This window comes from Alternaria ventricosa (assembly GCF_023758065.1).
Source record: "Alternaria ventricosa strain BMP 2768 chromosome Unknown scaffold_6, whole genome shotgun sequence".
Lineage (NCBI taxonomy): Eukaryota > Fungi > Ascomycota > Dothideomycetes > Pleosporales > Pleosporaceae > Alternaria > Alternaria ventricosa.
The window spans coordinates 1,851,370-1,866,162 of NW_026055686.1; the positions used below are offsets into that span (position 1 = coordinate 1,851,370).

Sequence of the window (14,793 nt, forward strand, 5' to 3'; positions counted from 1 at the left end):
CGGCTTGCGTGTGAGCCAGGCGGCGACGTATCACTTCCACGTTGCGAATAATGAGATAATGCAGGGGCGGTGCGAAGCTAGTTCTGGTGCGCATTGTGAAAACGGGCTGTTGAGTGTGAGATAAGGGAAAGGGTCTGAGAAGACGGGCGCCTGTGAGACAATCTGGTTTAGGGAACAAACAACGACAGGAGCAAGCGGAGATGATATGTCAAGCACTAGACTTGACTGCGTTGATGTCAGAGTCGCTCTGCTGGCTGTCAAATGTGAATAATACTGGTTGAATTGGAGCAACGTGGTTACATGCCTGCGCTCACATCTTCGCCCTGTCCCCATGATCCGCATTTACAAGAACATAACGATACCGTGCATGGCCCTCCTCCATATCAACCACACTCTTATTCGCATCCTTCATATTGCGCTTCTGCACCCAAGGCTTAATCCCCTTATCAGCCGCAAACTGAAGCATCTCCTCAATCTCCTTGGGACTGCCAATCTGGCTACCCCCGATCTTGCATCCTTTGCCGATAAGACCAAACGCTGCGATTTGAGGAAGCTTGTCTTCTGGTGCGCCGACTTGAATGAATGAACCGCCTGTACGGAGAAGTCGGAGATAGGACTCGAGCGGCATGTCTGGGGAGGAGACGGTGCTGATGATGAGGTCGAGGGTTCGGCTGTGGTTGCGCGCCCACTTGTCGTCTTCAGAGGTGGCGATATAATCCGTTGCACCCATGGCTTTTGCGTCGTCGACCTTGTTCCTCCGTCGGCTTATCGCTACAACCTTCTCGCAGCCGAGTGCTTTGGCGAACAAGACGCCGAAATGGCCTAGACCTCCTAGCCCTACGATTCCGACCTTCTTCCCGGGACCTGCGCCGTTGTTCTTCAGCGGCGCATAGACGGTGATGCCGCCGCACATCATAGGCGCTGCTTCTTCGCTCTTCAACCCAGCGGGTATCTTGATAGCGAAATGCGCTGGGATGCGAACGTAGTCTGCATATCCACCCATGCTCCAGCTTCCATCCGGGTACTTCGCGTTGTACGTGCCCACCATCTTCGGACAATGCTGCTCAATGCCCGCGCTACATTCCTCGCAGTCGTCCTTCAAGCAGCTGAACGCCTGCGCGCCTACGCCCACTCTGTCGCCTAAGCGCAGGTTCTTGACTTTGTCTCCCGCACGCACGACGTTTCCGACGATTTCGTGGCCGACGCATACTGGATAGTGGGTCGCGCCCCAGCCAGATCGCAGGGTGTGTATGTCGGTGCCGCAGATGCCGCAATGGGAGACTTTGATGTCGATATCGATGGCGTTGAAGGGCTTAGGTTGGAAAGACGACCATGTCATGTTGCCTTGTGCCGCATTCTTATCGTGGCCCAGCCAGCCGTGAAATTCGGAAGGGGAGGTCATCTTCGTTTGGGGGCGGGATCTCCAACACTGGAAGGCGGGATGAGGTAATTTGAGCTGGTCAGTACACTATTCGAGGAATTGGTCGTAGTGTTAGCTATCAAGAACAGAACGACAGTAGATGCGTTGTCGCGCATCGCGCAGCTAGGACCGAGGATGGCCGACGTCATGGTGTTGGGACAATGTTATCCGAGGCATCTCGCCGGAGCCCTGGACACCAGATGAGGGGTCTACGGTTCATGAGAAAGAACAACCCCCATCATCGCGAAGAGCCACGATAGAGTCAGCGGCGCGATATCGTGTCTCTGCAAGTGTCGAGAACGATCAATGGAGCTGCGTGTGATGTCGAGGACCGTGAGTACTGCATGTGCACTGTCGCGCTAACCCGCGACCATCAGTCAGCAACTCTAATGCCCGGGCATATCGGCAGCTCACTGTGATATACTCCTGGATATCTTCTTGGCTTAATTACACCAGCGTCCAATTTAGACACAAGACATTAACTGTTAAGATTGAGGCGATCACAAGACTACCCAGAGATCTGTTCATTCATGCTACTGTACATTACTACGACCCGATGCATTGATATAACGCGAGAACCAAATCTACCAACCCCTAAGCCTCGGTCTTCTTCATCCCCTTCGTAAAAAGCGGACTCTGCTTAACGCGTTCCCAATCATGAAGCATCATGGTATTTGCCGTGCCATCCCTAACCTCCGTACCCCCACGCCTAATCATCTCCTCTTCAAACGCATCAACCGCAGCTTTCCTGTCCTCGCCAGCCTCAATCTTAGTAATAGCTTCGTACAACTTCCCAGCGTCTGTAACAGAGTGATTGAGGCCCTGACCTCGCTGGTACGTCATCGGATGCACAGCATCGCCCACCATAGTAATTAAGCCGCGATGGTTATCCCAGCGATGACCTTCCATGCCCGGGTCCCAGTCCGTGAGGCCGAGATACCACACGGGCGTGCAGTCTGGCGTCCATTCAAACGCACTCCTCCACGGGTCGCAAAACTCTTTTGCGAATTCTTTTTGTTGCGCCAGGCGCTGGGCACCGGTCCAGTTCTTTGTGGCTTCCTGCTCTTTCAAACTACTTCTCCACGAGATGTAGTAGAAGAAGGTCCAGGAAGCCGGGTCATCTTCGTCCGGCGCATCATGCATGCCGAAGAAGGCGAAGTTGTTATTCGGGTGCGCACATGCCAGATACAGTGGGTGGAATGACCGCAAGAAACGGGCTTGCTCGGCGGTAAACTTGCACTGGACAAACGTGCACGCATACGGTATGTGGTTGATGGAGCCCAATTCCCTCCCGAGGAGAATCTGCCTGGTGGAAGAGCGCGCTCCATCCGCGCCAACCAGCATGCGTCCTGTTGTCGAAGTTCCGTCGGCGAAATGGGCAGTGACTGAGTCATCATCAGGTGAGTATGAGACGTCGTGTAAGCGCTTGTCGAAGTGTATGTCAAGGCCTTGCATTAACAGGTCGCGCAACTTGCTCCTCCGTAAGCGGTAGAAAGGCCCGAAGGTGATGGCTGCAACCAGCGCTCCGGTATCGCCTCGCAGCCACTTCAACGTGTCCTGCTCTTTCGTGGGGACATTCGGGTCGACCTGGACGCTCTGGATGCGGTCCCACCAGCCATCTGGCATGAGGCTTTTCAGGACTGGCGCGCCCCAGTGAAGGCCCATGTTCCAGTCGCGCTCGCCATGCGTGGCAGCGTTCTTCTCGAACACGACGCACGGGATGTTCGCCTAGTTGTTCGAATGAGGCTACTCTTTGCATTACACAGACGGTGTACATACTTTGCGGAGCCCCTGTGCGAGTGCAAGTCCAGCGGTTCCTGCGAGCTGGTCAGACCGTGTGGTGCAGCATGTATGCGGCGTCACCTTCGCTTACCGGAACCAATAACGAGGATAGGGAGCTGCGCCGCAATGGCTTCGCCGTCGGCAGTTGGTTTTTCCATGTCAAGTCGCCTGAGATCATCGATGGACTTTGGTCATACTCTCAACCTGTTCTTCGTCTTCTACAACAAAGTTCGAGTATCCACTGTAGAGGTGCTCTTGGCCCACCCTCTCCAACCCGTGCCGCCTGCCAGAAGGGCCGATTAGGAAACGGCGATGAAGGCAATGACGCCGTTTGCGGCCCGCAAATGAGCCAGTCCATCAGTCACGAGATGCATTCATCGACACCCTCCTTTTCGAGGCTGTTGGCAGGCTCGCCAATGGCCTGAGTGCCTCGGACACCCAGAGTCTTCGTACAACGTCGGTAGAGTGCCGCCAGCACGCGCTTACCCCGACGCCTCTAACAGCGATGCAGGCGATGCAGCACCGTTCCTTTTGCGCGTGCATTACACGCGCATGAACGAATAACAGCGACCGGAGCAGACGACCGATCCGCTGGATCTACTCGGGGATGCTGCGCGAACGCGGCGCCATCGGTGCAATGCTCCACTTTGTCAGAGACCCCTCGCCCATTGACAGAGGCCTCCAAACGAGAGTCAGCGGCGGGCCAGCGTCCAGCAACTTCCCAGTGCATCGGCTCCAACTCTCCAATATGTAACCCGTCGTTTCCGGGCGTCGCGTCGATATCTCCCACTCCTCCCCGCCGCGCACTCACACGACAGCACCATGGCGTCTTCATCTTCCCCGAAGCCTTTCGAGGGCATCGGCTTGCACCAGCAGGATAGCGCCGTGCATCTAGGAGACGACGCGCCTTCCTCCAGCTCGTACCCACAACAACACGCCCCCGTACACCACGCAGCGTCACAAGACTCCGAAGCTTCCCCCGTAGACGACGACGATGGCCTTGGCTTCTCGTCCGACTCAGCCTTCGACAGCGGCAGCCTCCTTGGCGACGAGACCGATTCGCTAGCCTCGTCCATCCTCCACCACCGCATGGAGAATGGACGGCAGTACCACGCATACCGCGACGGCGCATACTGGGGACCGAACGATGAGCTGGCCAAGGAAATACTGGACTTCGCGCACCACATGTACCTCCTGACGCTCGATCAGAAGCTGCATCTTGCGCCGCTGGTCAATCCGCAGACAATATTAGATTGCGGCACAGGAACCGGCATATGGGCAATTGTACGCTCCCCAATATCAAAGACTCCTCCGACGCAGGCTAATATGGACACGTCTAGGACATGGCAGACCAATACCCCTCAGCAACAGTAACAGGAACCGACCTCTCCCCCATCCAACCCGAATGGGTCCCGCCAAACTGCCACTTCGAAATCGACGACGTCTCGCTCGAATGGACCTTCCCGCCCAACCACTTCGACTTCATCCACATCCGCGAGCTCTTCGGCTGCATCCCCGACTGGGACTTCTTCTTTCAGCAAGCCTACAAGCACACCAAACCAGGCGGCTGGATAGAAATCGTGGAGCATTCCGTATGTCCTACATCCGATGATGGGTCAATGGGCCCAGACCACTTCTACCATACCTGGGGAAAAGTAGTCGTGGAGATGGGGGATCGGTTTGGCAAGACGTTTACGATTTGGGAAGAGAGCGCTGAGAGGATACGGCGAGCCGGGTTTGTGGATGTGACGGTCATGGAGTATAAGTGGCCGATGAATGGGTGGCCGACGGATAAGAAGTTGAAGAATATTGGGAGGTGGAATCAGTTGAGGTTGATGGATGGGGTTGAGGGTTTTATGTTGAGGTTGTTGACGCAGGTTGGCGGTGTGAGTATTGCTGAGGTTGGTGTGGTGGATTAAGCTGACATGACGCAGTGGTCTGTTGCACGAGCTCAACTGCATTTAGCGCAGATGCGGAAGGAGCTAAAGAGTTACCGGACTCACGCGTACTTACCCGGGACTGTCGTCTACGCGAGGAAGCCCATCAAGTGAAAGATCGGCATGTTGCATCGACCTCACACATCGAGATGCGACTCCACACTCGGGCTCAGCTCTTCTAACTACTCCAAGACGGATTAGCTTGCCTGCGATCACAACGACTATTACGGGTAGTTCTAGCACTACCGCGCAGTTTTACCCATCACGCATGTGAAACAAGATGATGACCAAGAAGGAAGAGTGTCATTAGATTCCAGATCTACGAAGATCGTGAGCCTTTTTGGGAGAGGAAGACCAGGAACCGCCTCCAGTTTCGGACGTGGACCCGAAGCCCCGCAGTCTCATCCAGCTTCCAACATCGTGGTCAGAATTACCATTATCGCTCACATCGACGCTCCACGATCCTTCACTCTTAAGTGCGTGGACAGTCGACGGACTTGCACTTGCCGCAGTTATCTTCAGCAGTGCTCGCGCACAGACACAGAGCCTTGCAGATCATATCGTCAGCGCCGCACTTCTTGCTACATTCGTACCCAGCATCGCGGCAAGCTTTGCAGTGCTCGCTGTTGACATCGTCGTCGTCGCTTCCCTCGCGAGCGTTGGCAGCGGCAGCGACTTGCTCATAGTCGGCAGTCTCAGGGCCAGCAAGAGCAATGTCGTGGTCGGTGAGCTCCCATTGATCGCAGTCTTGAGGAGCCTCGACGCAGCCTGTGGTAGAGTTAGTATAGATAGAATTGGAATGAAGCTCTCGCTGAGCTAGAGAATGTTATCACGTACCTTGTTGGCGACAAATTGACTTTGGGTTTGAGTGCAACATGCAGGCGCAGTAACCCTCGCAATGGGGACCAAAGCCGCACGCCTTGAGGCAATATGGCAAAGCCTCGGAGCAGCCCTGTGTTGCGCAGGTGTTGTCGTCGCCGTTGACATCAGCAGTCTGCACAAAGTCCTCGGGAGCGTCTTGGTTGTAATTGATGGTTCCAGGATCGACCTGAGCAGCAGTCTCCGACGAAGCCTCCTCAACAGTCGCGGACGAAGCTTGTTCAACGGCCGCAGAAGTGTCTTCATCTCGACGAACCTTGCCACTGAGCTCGTACTTCTCACAGCCCGCAGGAGCAGTCTTGCACGCTGTACTTTGCATTAGCAAGATATCCCAACTCCCACCCCATGCCTGTCGCAGGGTATCCGCTGTTTCACATACAGTGATCATTGTTACACTTGATAGTCTTGTTGTCTATAAGCTTGTACACCTTGCACTCGCAATAGTGCGCGCAGTGAGGACCGTAGTGGCACGCGACAACGCAGTCTTTGACGACATCCCTGAAGTTCCTCGTGCTGTCTTTCTTATCGCCGCCCGCGCTTGCGAGAGCGGCGAGGCTGACGAGTAGGAGGAAAATGGTGGTGAAGAAGCGCATGATTTTGAGTGAGCAGTGGTTGGGTTGAGTTGGTGGGGGATGGAAGGGAAGAAGGAAGGTGGATGGCGGAGGCACGGTGGAAGGAGCTTTTTGATCGAGGAGGTGAGAGCGCGGTGATGACGGTACGTCACCGCTTGGACGAGCGTTTGCGCGTGGGGAAAGCGCTGCCTAGGTAGGTGGATCTTGTGGAACGCTCGTGCGTCACGTATGAGTGAAGGTGAATGGAAGGTGCGCCTTGCGCGCAAAAGAGAGTGGCCCGGGGCGACGCATAGTTTGACGCAGTCGAGAGAGAATGAGGCTCTGGGATTGCTCGCAGCGGAACATCGGATTCAACGCCGAAGCTGAAGATGGGTACGACACATGAATCCTCGTCGGCGTTTCGATGTCATCTGCTCTTTCCCATATCACGTAACTCGATACTCGGCTCTCTTTTCACTACAACCTCCTTCCGCACCCAGATATCGGCATCCTTATTTCCTTTCGTAGAAGATGGAGTACGGCCATTCTGACTAGTAATCTTGATGTAGCTCGACAATTGGCCCGTATGCCCTGTGGAGGTAAAGCCGGATGTCGTCGTAACACACGCTTGGTTTGCGCTAAGTAGACCCGAGTCGAGACTCATCATGAAAGGCTTCAGGAAGGGAATCGTCGCAGTCATGATACTAGTCACTTGCACTATCTGGCCGCAAACGACGATACGCCATATCGAATGGAGGAGGTCGCTGGGTAGTGGTAGGGTGTGTATGTATCCGATTTGGGCGGCTGAGGCAAACACGACGCTGTGGTACCTCTTGTGTTAATGCAGGATCAATGTTGTTGACACTATACTTACACTATGCGCGACCAGAAGCCTGTGATGAGAGTAAGGCGTTTCTCGGATGTGATTTGCAGCGGTATTACCATCAATGTAGGTACGATGGCTAGGGCAAGGTCGGTTACAATGTTCATGACGGCATTGTAGGTTCGTACGGCGCGCTAGATCCGTCATTTAAAGTCGTAGAACCGGCAGTATCATCGGCTGAACTTACAAGATCCATGCACTCTGGGTTGGTTATATCCCATCTTCGTGGTGACGGACACTGGAAGGCAATGAGGAAAACGGCACTGAATCCCCAAAGCAGCGTCACAACACCAGTGGCATACATCATCCTCTGATGACTAACAACAGGCGTCACCAACGTCAAAGAGACGATTAGCGAGCCTTTGGCGGCAACGATCGTAAGGACGCTGAGGATCTCGTTGCTAAATAAAGCCTGATCTATTCAGCGCCGCGTTTTAAAAGGGTTGTCTGCTTTACCTTCCAGGCTCCATCAATCTGATCTTTCGTAAGGCCAGCTTGTACGTTACCGATAGCCTGACCAGCAGGACTGAGAAGTGTCGCGGTTTGTCCCGCCGACAAAATCTAGGGGGAGACTCATCAGTGTGTCTGTGTCTTGCCTCGTCCTCGAGATACTCACTAGAGCCGCTAGGAGAACAAAGTCCGCGGCTACCAGTCGCCTAGACATGGCTTTCTTCGTCGCAAATTGCGCTATAACAGCTAGTGTGGAGAAAGCGAGGAATAGCCAGGCGAGTATCTGGATTAATGGTGCTGCATGACCATCGTGGAAGGCAGGACGTTTGCCAGCATCCATAGCCTTGCGTTCAGAAAGCATGGTGGAGTCCCGCTTCTAGCAGTGACTGAGATGGTACTACCATTCGAGCAGCGTGCACACCTGGATATAGCCCAATTCGAAGAGGACAACTCCCCCGTTTCGTTATCTGTGCCTCGTTCCAACACTCTGTACTCACATGGTGCTCACGGACATCTCAAGGCCAAAGCAACAACATAACATACTGGTACACTCATTTCCAACTCTCCCCCCTCGTAGGATTTTTAATGCTCACCAGTTAGCTGGCACCACCCCCACGCACACATACGAGTCTTCGGCTTCTTTCACTGACCTGCATGTTGCACGACGCGTAAGACGTCAAGGATACAGGCTGATTACTTATCTGGTAATAGCCAGCGAGACAAGCTTTCGGAACGCGTTACAAGCATTAAGACGTTTGGAACGGTGTAATAGGTCGCTTAGACGATCCGTGCCGCACCCGCGCAGACGCATCACATTGAGTCACCAATCAGAGGAAAGGTAGCGCGCATGAACACCTTGTCGACATGCAGTTGCGCGAGAAAAAAAGGAAGGTAGGGATCAAGGACCTGTTGATGTCGTGGGTGTTTGTGCGACCACAGCGGCTGATCCACACGCTTGAGGCTTAGCCAACGTTGATAACGCTCGGGACGGTAATATCCGCGGCAACTGGGTCACTTCCACCCGGATCCTACAGGAAGCGTATTGAGTAAGGATCTCCGGATTGAGGGGAGAGTGAGATTGTTGAGTTGGGGGAGATAGGGAAGTCGGCGACAGATCGCGCAGTGGACAGCATGCCTTCGAGGGGGTTGAAAGTGCCCGCGGTTTGTACGCGCAATGGAGAAATAGAGTGTCTCGTCAGTATATCGTTGAGTTGCGTACGGTGACGAAGTTTCGGGGCATCATGTAGACCCTGCTATCAAGATCCCCGCGCGGCATGCTGTGCGACAAAAGTTGCGGCACCGCATGTTACCTGCTCGATGCGCTTAGCGAAACAATCTGGATGAATCCGTGCATAACCGACATCTAAACGCGAGGCTGCTCAAGTGCGGGTTGAAGAGCTTGCAATTACTTTTTATCTTCCTCGCACCCAGCGAAGTGTCCGTCGCGATTTCTTGCTGTCGATTTTCTCTTCGACATACCTTACTCCCACCATGGAGCTCGGCAACCGAACGAAAGCAGAAGCAGTCAGTTCCGCCATCGAAGACGGCGATCATGATAGCTACACGAGAGATGAGAGAGATCTCATCCGTCTGGGTAAGAAGCCGCAACTGAAGCGAACATTCGGGTTCATGCAGATCTTGGGGTTTTCCTGTACCGTCCTGGTGACTTGGGAGGGTATCCTGTCGTATGTTCAATTCCTGGATAGTATGCTCAGGTACTTTGTTGACAGCACCGCAGAGTTTCTACGCCAAGTCTCTTGAATGGTGGCCCTGCCGGTGTATTCTGGGGGTATCTCCTTATCTGGATTGGTTCGATCTCCACCTACACGGTCCTATCTGAGTTGTCTTCGATGGCCCCAACTGCAGGTGGACAGTATCAGTAAGTAGAAAGTCTTGTACATCGACAGCTATTCCTTACTGATGGGTTTGCAGTTGGGTCGCAATGTTAGCTCCGCCGTCGTCCAGAAAGTTCCTCAGCTATATCACTGGATGGGTAACGCTGATAGGCTGGCAAGCAACCACTGCATCATCGGCATACCTAGCTGGTACCATACTGCAGAGCGTGATTCTGATCCTACACGAGGACTACTCTCCCAAGCCGTACCAAGCCATGCTGCTTGGCTGGTCAGTCACCGCGTTTGCCGTCGTCATCAACACTGTCGGAAGTAAGACCCTCGCGCATTTCGAGGGTGTGATTTTGATATTGCATATCCTGGGATTTTTTGCGATCCTGATTCCTCTCGTATATCTCGCTCCTCATAGCGATGCATCAATCTTCATCACATTCGTCAACACGGGTGGGTGGTCAACCCAGGGCTTGTCTTTCATGGTGGGGCTACCATCATCGATATTTGCGCTTGTCGGTGAGTGTGATGTCATGCCAGATTCGCCGAAAATAAGAAAAAGAACTGATCCTTCCTCGCAGGTGTCGACTCATGTGTTCATGTATGTTATTCGCCCGAATTGGCCGAAATCCAAGGAGCTGACATGCGTGTAGATGGCTGAAGAAGTCAAGAACGCATCCAAGGTAGTGCCGCGAGCCATCCAGATTAGCGTGTTCCTCAACGGTGCACTTGGACTTGCTATGATGGTCGCATACCTCTTCTGCCTGGGGGACCTGAACGATGTCTTGGAGAACTCGGTCACTCTCGGGTATGCTTACCTTTACGTGTTCTTGAAAGGTACTGGATCTCCGGGTGGGGCTATGGCCATGGCATTGATCATGTGGTTCCTTGGCGTTTGCTGTCTGGTAGGTCTCATGGCCGCAACCTCGCGGCAGATGTGGTCCTTTGCAAGAGACAGAGCCGTACCATTCTCAACACAAGTCACCAAGGTATGACCCTCTCGATATCTCCTTGTAAAGCGAATCGAAGTTTGTAGGAGCTGACACTGGAATTAGCTCAATCCTGCGACTTTGATCCCCGTCAACACGATCCTCATCACAGCTGCCGTCAGCGTGCTCCTGTCGTTCATCGCTCTGGGCTCTTTCGTCGCTTTCAGCAATATCGTTAACCTCAGTATCGGCGGCCTCTATGCTTCGTACTTCATTGTATGCGTCCTTCTCCTCTGGCGTCGTCTCAAGGGCATCAGCCCGTACAACTCGCGCGCCGCAATGGTTGGACCGGAGACATTGCAATGGGGTCCTTGGAGAGTCCCTGGTGTGCTGGGCGTAGCCAACAACGTCTTTGCTTGCATCTACCTGTTCGTGATGTGGTTCTTCTCGTTCTGGCCAGGTTCCGTTGAGGTCAATGCACAGTCGATGAACTTCAGTTCGGTTACATTTGGAGGAACCGTGATCTTTGCCGTCATCTGGTATTTTGTAAGAGGCAGGAAGACCTATGTTGGCCCAATCGTTGAGGTGGTCTTGTAGTAGCTTCGAAGGAAGGATGACTTCAGGTTCGAGCACGAAGTCCAGGGGCATTGAGGGCGAATTTCGATGTCTGCACAACAAGGGCGCTAGCTTGAACGGGCTTTGGGGTTTCCCCTGAGCATGAGAGAGATGCAACAGGGCCGACAGGGCCATTGCGACGAGGAAGAGAGAAGGAACTATTGCGATAGACACATAGACATCGATAGAATGAACGTTAAGAATCAGCGCTGCATGTCAAGACCCTTGCGTGGGTCGATGGCGATGTTGGTGAATCGGGTGTGTTGCGAGACCCGCGTCATTGCCGAGGCTCGCTTCGCCTTTGTCACGTGAGCACTAACTCACCACCTGGCCATAGGTACACGCCCTTCCATCCCAAGTAACCAGTTCCTTGAATCTTAGCTAACTCATCACTTGCGAAGTTTTAAGATCATAAAACTAATGCCTTCATACGAAGGGGCCGAACTCAGTTCGGGCTGATAAGCTTCCGCTCTGGCTTCCTGCGCTGAACAGTAGTATACACCTTGGTTGGCTTGTTAAACCAATAATTGTGCGTTTCCCACTCCTTCTCCGGCTCCGAAAGTTCAAGACAAAACTCGCGTAGGAGTTGAGGTATCACCTTGTACATCTCGCACAGCGAAATCTATACTATCGTTAGCAACGCTTAATGCAGCTGTAAGCTTCCACTCACGTTCTTTCCAATACATGTTCGCGATCCACCACCAAACTACGATGTGTGTCAGTACTTCGAAGTATTGAAGCGGTATAGGACACAGTACCTGCAACATATACCTCTCTATTCTTGCAGCATCTGAACCAAGCCATCGTTCAGGTACAAACTCATCCGCATCATCGCCGAAGATGCTCTTATCGCGTTGTACCACCGCGGCGTTCATGCCGACTCGAGTGCCGGGAGGAAACCATTCGCCAGCGATCACGCATCCACTTTTGGGCACGTGACGTGGCAGTGTCATACCCACGCTTGGGTGAAGTCGCATACCCTCCTTACAACAAGCCATCAGGTATCGTAGTCCCACTGCCTCATGGTACTGGATAATCGGGCTGAGTAGTCCGGCTTGCGCAGCTTCGTCTATCTCGGCAGTGAGCTTGGCGTAAGCGGACGGGGTGCGCATCAGATAGTAGAGAATAGCGGTGATGGCTGCTGCGGTGGTATCGGAGCCGGCAATGCTAGGGAGCGTTAGTGCGCCGATGACATACGGTAAAGAAGAACCCACAAAGCTCCATAAACTTCAGCCTTTATCTCAGTCATGCCAAAATCCTTGTCGGTACCCTTTTGGTGCATGATGTTGAAGAAGCTTTGTAGCATATCTTCGCAGTCATCGGCTTTGCCGCGCTCGATGCGCCGTTTCCGCTCCGTGACGCATGCTTCGGATGCCTCTTCGATGTGTTTCAGAGCTTTTAGAGCCTTGAATACATGTGGTATCAATGCGCCGCTGATAAGTACAATTGGTCGTAAGTACGCTGGTGAAGCGCAGGCAACGGCGATGAACGGGATCAACAGGTCCAAGGAGTGGATGTAGCCGCCATAGTCATGAGCATTCTTCATGAAGCCAAACATGCGACTAAAGAATAGTTGTCCAATGACGTCGAAGGCGTACCTAGATTCCAAGTCAGTTCTCGCATATATGAGGTTTACTGTATAATGTCTTACCATTGAACCCAAGTCGACATGTCAAGCGTACTGCCTTTCGTTGCACCCTCGCTTAGCTTGTCGACAAGCATCTGTACACATTTGTCGACACTTTCCTCCATCCGCAGTATATTGGACATGGAATAGAGAGAGTTCACGATCCTGCGCCTCTCGGCGTGTTGAAGCTCGTCGAGGTTCGTAAAGGCATCTGGGTATCTTGACCAGGTTGATCGGAATGGGAGGTAGAAGTCGGTCTGTACGACGTCAGCATCAGTGACGCCTCTCAGAATCATTTGCGTACCTTGGTGAACCCTGTATGTGTTGCATATATGGTCTTGATTGCTTCAGGGTCCGCTATCGCAACCTCATTCGGGGCTATCCGAACGATGGGTCCTATGCTGGTCAATACCGCGAAAAGCTTGGCGAGTAGGGCAGTAGCTTCATACCAAATCGCTCATGAAGCCTTCGTTGTGTCTCCTCCGAGTTTCCTCGTGCAACATCGAAGATGTGCCAGAACCGCGTGATCGAAGCAAAGAATGGCCCGGGGTGTTTGGCTAGCGGGTGTATATTTCTGGCATAGAAGACCCATATTAGCAGGTAAGTAAGAAGGGAGATCACGATGAGAGCCACGAGAGGCATTGACTGGGTAGAGAGCAGCAGCTGTTGAGACATATTAGAAAAGCCTTGAGATAAGGACGACATGATCAGCCCCAGGTAACTCTGGAGAGCATGTGGTGCGTCCTCTGGCGCTTTATCCTGTAGGTTCCCAGGATCTGATCATACCAGGCTGACTCAGAGGACCTGTAGACAACCAGGTGTGTACACGGCTCCAAGTTTCTTGGCCGACACCGGGGCTGAGACCATTACTGCGGTGGCATTCGAGCTTCTACGTCGCTCCAGCACATCAACATCGTCGCCTGCTGCAGATCGTTCCACAATCACAATCGCATTGGTTGCGTAGCGAGATAAGAACTACTACCGTGCAGAGCAGTGGAACAGTCCCCCAGGCTGGGAGTCCGCATCGTCCTGTTCTGAACCTGTTCACTAAATCAAGTTAGGCCTCTCAAGGTTTCAGGCGTAAGAATAATCGTATCGACGAGATAAGTGGCGCATCCCTTGCTCTTGTAATGGACCGTGATTGCTGAAGTCGACTCCACCAACATTGGGGGTGGCTTCTGACATCAGCAGCACTCAGCGGCAGACTTTGTCACCATCGTATCCGAGAGACCTGTATGGTAGAAGTCGTTTTCTAGCTAGACCAGGCATCCGGAAGCGACATCAAAAAGATCTGGTGAGCCTTCCAGGTGGAGACGCGGTCGCGCCATCCAACAGATCATCGTAGCATGGGTAAGCCGGCACGGCACGGCCCTGCGACCGGGAAGGATGTTGCAGGCCGATGCAGCTTCCGGAAACCGACACACGGCGTAGACACCAGTTGATGGGGCGTGGCGGGCGGCACGATGTGATGTGATGTTTGAAGTTGCACAACAGCTGCCCAGGTGCGCAGCAGGCCTCACTCTACTCCTAACCAAATTCGGTCTCGGCCCCACCAAACACGTCATCATTGGGCGGCTTCGCGGTGCTTGAGCTTCTCCAGCAAGAGCAAACAGTTGGCGCAGCGCATGGATACGATATCATATTCACCTACATATCTACTCGGGGACAACAAAAGCACCCCGTGCGAGGAAGATGAGATGCTTAGCACAAAATCCACCATGAACGTCGCTTCCTTTCCCTGCGAACGCTTCACTCGTCACGTCATCTACCACGGATCACTATACAGCCCCCTATACTCTTTACGATCGCATCTTCATGCTGCTTCCGCGATACTACGACTAGTCATCGTTTGGCACCACTCTCATCCGCCTCTCGC

General features: G+C 53.3%; 6 protein-coding genes across 6 annotated transcripts; 2 read left to right on the top strand and 4 right to left on the bottom strand.

Moving 5' to 3' along the window:
• Positions 1 to 310: 310 nt before the first annotated feature.
• On the bottom strand, positions 311 to 1,402 carry J4E93_004707 (uncharacterized protein; the record flags this gene model as incomplete). The annotated part of the gene is made up of 1 exon (XM_049342634.1): positions 311 to 1,402. One exon carries the CDS (start codon positions 1,400 to 1,402, stop codon positions 311 to 313), a length of 1,092 nt encoding a protein of 363 aa, XP_049200786.1.
• A 612-nt stretch (positions 1,403 to 2,014) lies between these two features.
• Positions 2,015 to 3,360, bottom strand: J4E93_004708 (uncharacterized protein; the record flags this gene model as incomplete). The annotated part of the gene is made up of 3 exons (XM_049342635.1): positions 2,015 to 3,148; positions 3,200 to 3,237; positions 3,294 to 3,360. The coding sequence occupies 3 exons, from the start codon at positions 3,358 to 3,360 to the stop codon at positions 2,015 to 2,017; spliced, it is 1,239 nt and encodes a 412-aa protein (XP_049200787.1).
• Positions 3,361 to 4,024: 664 nt separating this feature from the next.
• J4E93_004709 (uncharacterized protein) lies at positions 4,025 to 5,121 on the top strand (the record flags this gene model as incomplete). Its single annotated transcript, XM_049342636.1, has 2 exons — positions 4,025 to 4,486; positions 4,543 to 5,121. 2 exons carry the CDS (start codon positions 4,025 to 4,027, stop codon positions 5,119 to 5,121), a joined length of 1,041 nt encoding a protein of 346 aa, XP_049200788.1.
• A 490-nt stretch (positions 5,122 to 5,611) lies between these two features.
• J4E93_004710 (uncharacterized protein) lies at positions 5,612 to 6,611 on the bottom strand (the record flags this gene model as incomplete). The annotated part of the gene is made up of 3 exons (XM_049342637.1): positions 5,612 to 5,907; positions 6,046 to 6,324; positions 6,398 to 6,611. 3 exons carry the CDS (start codon positions 6,609 to 6,611, stop codon positions 5,612 to 5,614), a joined length of 789 nt encoding a protein of 262 aa, XP_049200789.1.
• Positions 6,612 to 9,393: 2,782 nt separating this feature from the next.
• J4E93_004711 (uncharacterized protein) lies at positions 9,394 to 11,272 on the top strand (the record flags this gene model as incomplete). Its single annotated transcript, XM_049342638.1, has 6 exons — positions 9,394 to 9,587; positions 9,641 to 9,781; positions 9,835 to 10,265; positions 10,328 to 10,347; positions 10,400 to 10,735; positions 10,802 to 11,272. 6 exons carry the CDS (start codon positions 9,394 to 9,396, stop codon positions 11,270 to 11,272), a joined length of 1,593 nt encoding a protein of 530 aa, XP_049200790.1.
• Positions 11,273 to 11,735: 463 nt separating this feature from the next.
• Positions 11,736 to 12,848, bottom strand: J4E93_004712 (uncharacterized protein; the record flags this gene model as incomplete). Its single annotated transcript, XM_049342639.1, has 4 exons — positions 11,736 to 11,912; positions 11,961 to 11,996; positions 12,049 to 12,457; positions 12,505 to 12,848. 4 exons carry the CDS (start codon positions 12,846 to 12,848, stop codon positions 11,736 to 11,738), a joined length of 966 nt encoding a protein of 321 aa, XP_049200791.1.
• Positions 12,849 to 14,793: the final 1,945 nt, after the last annotated feature.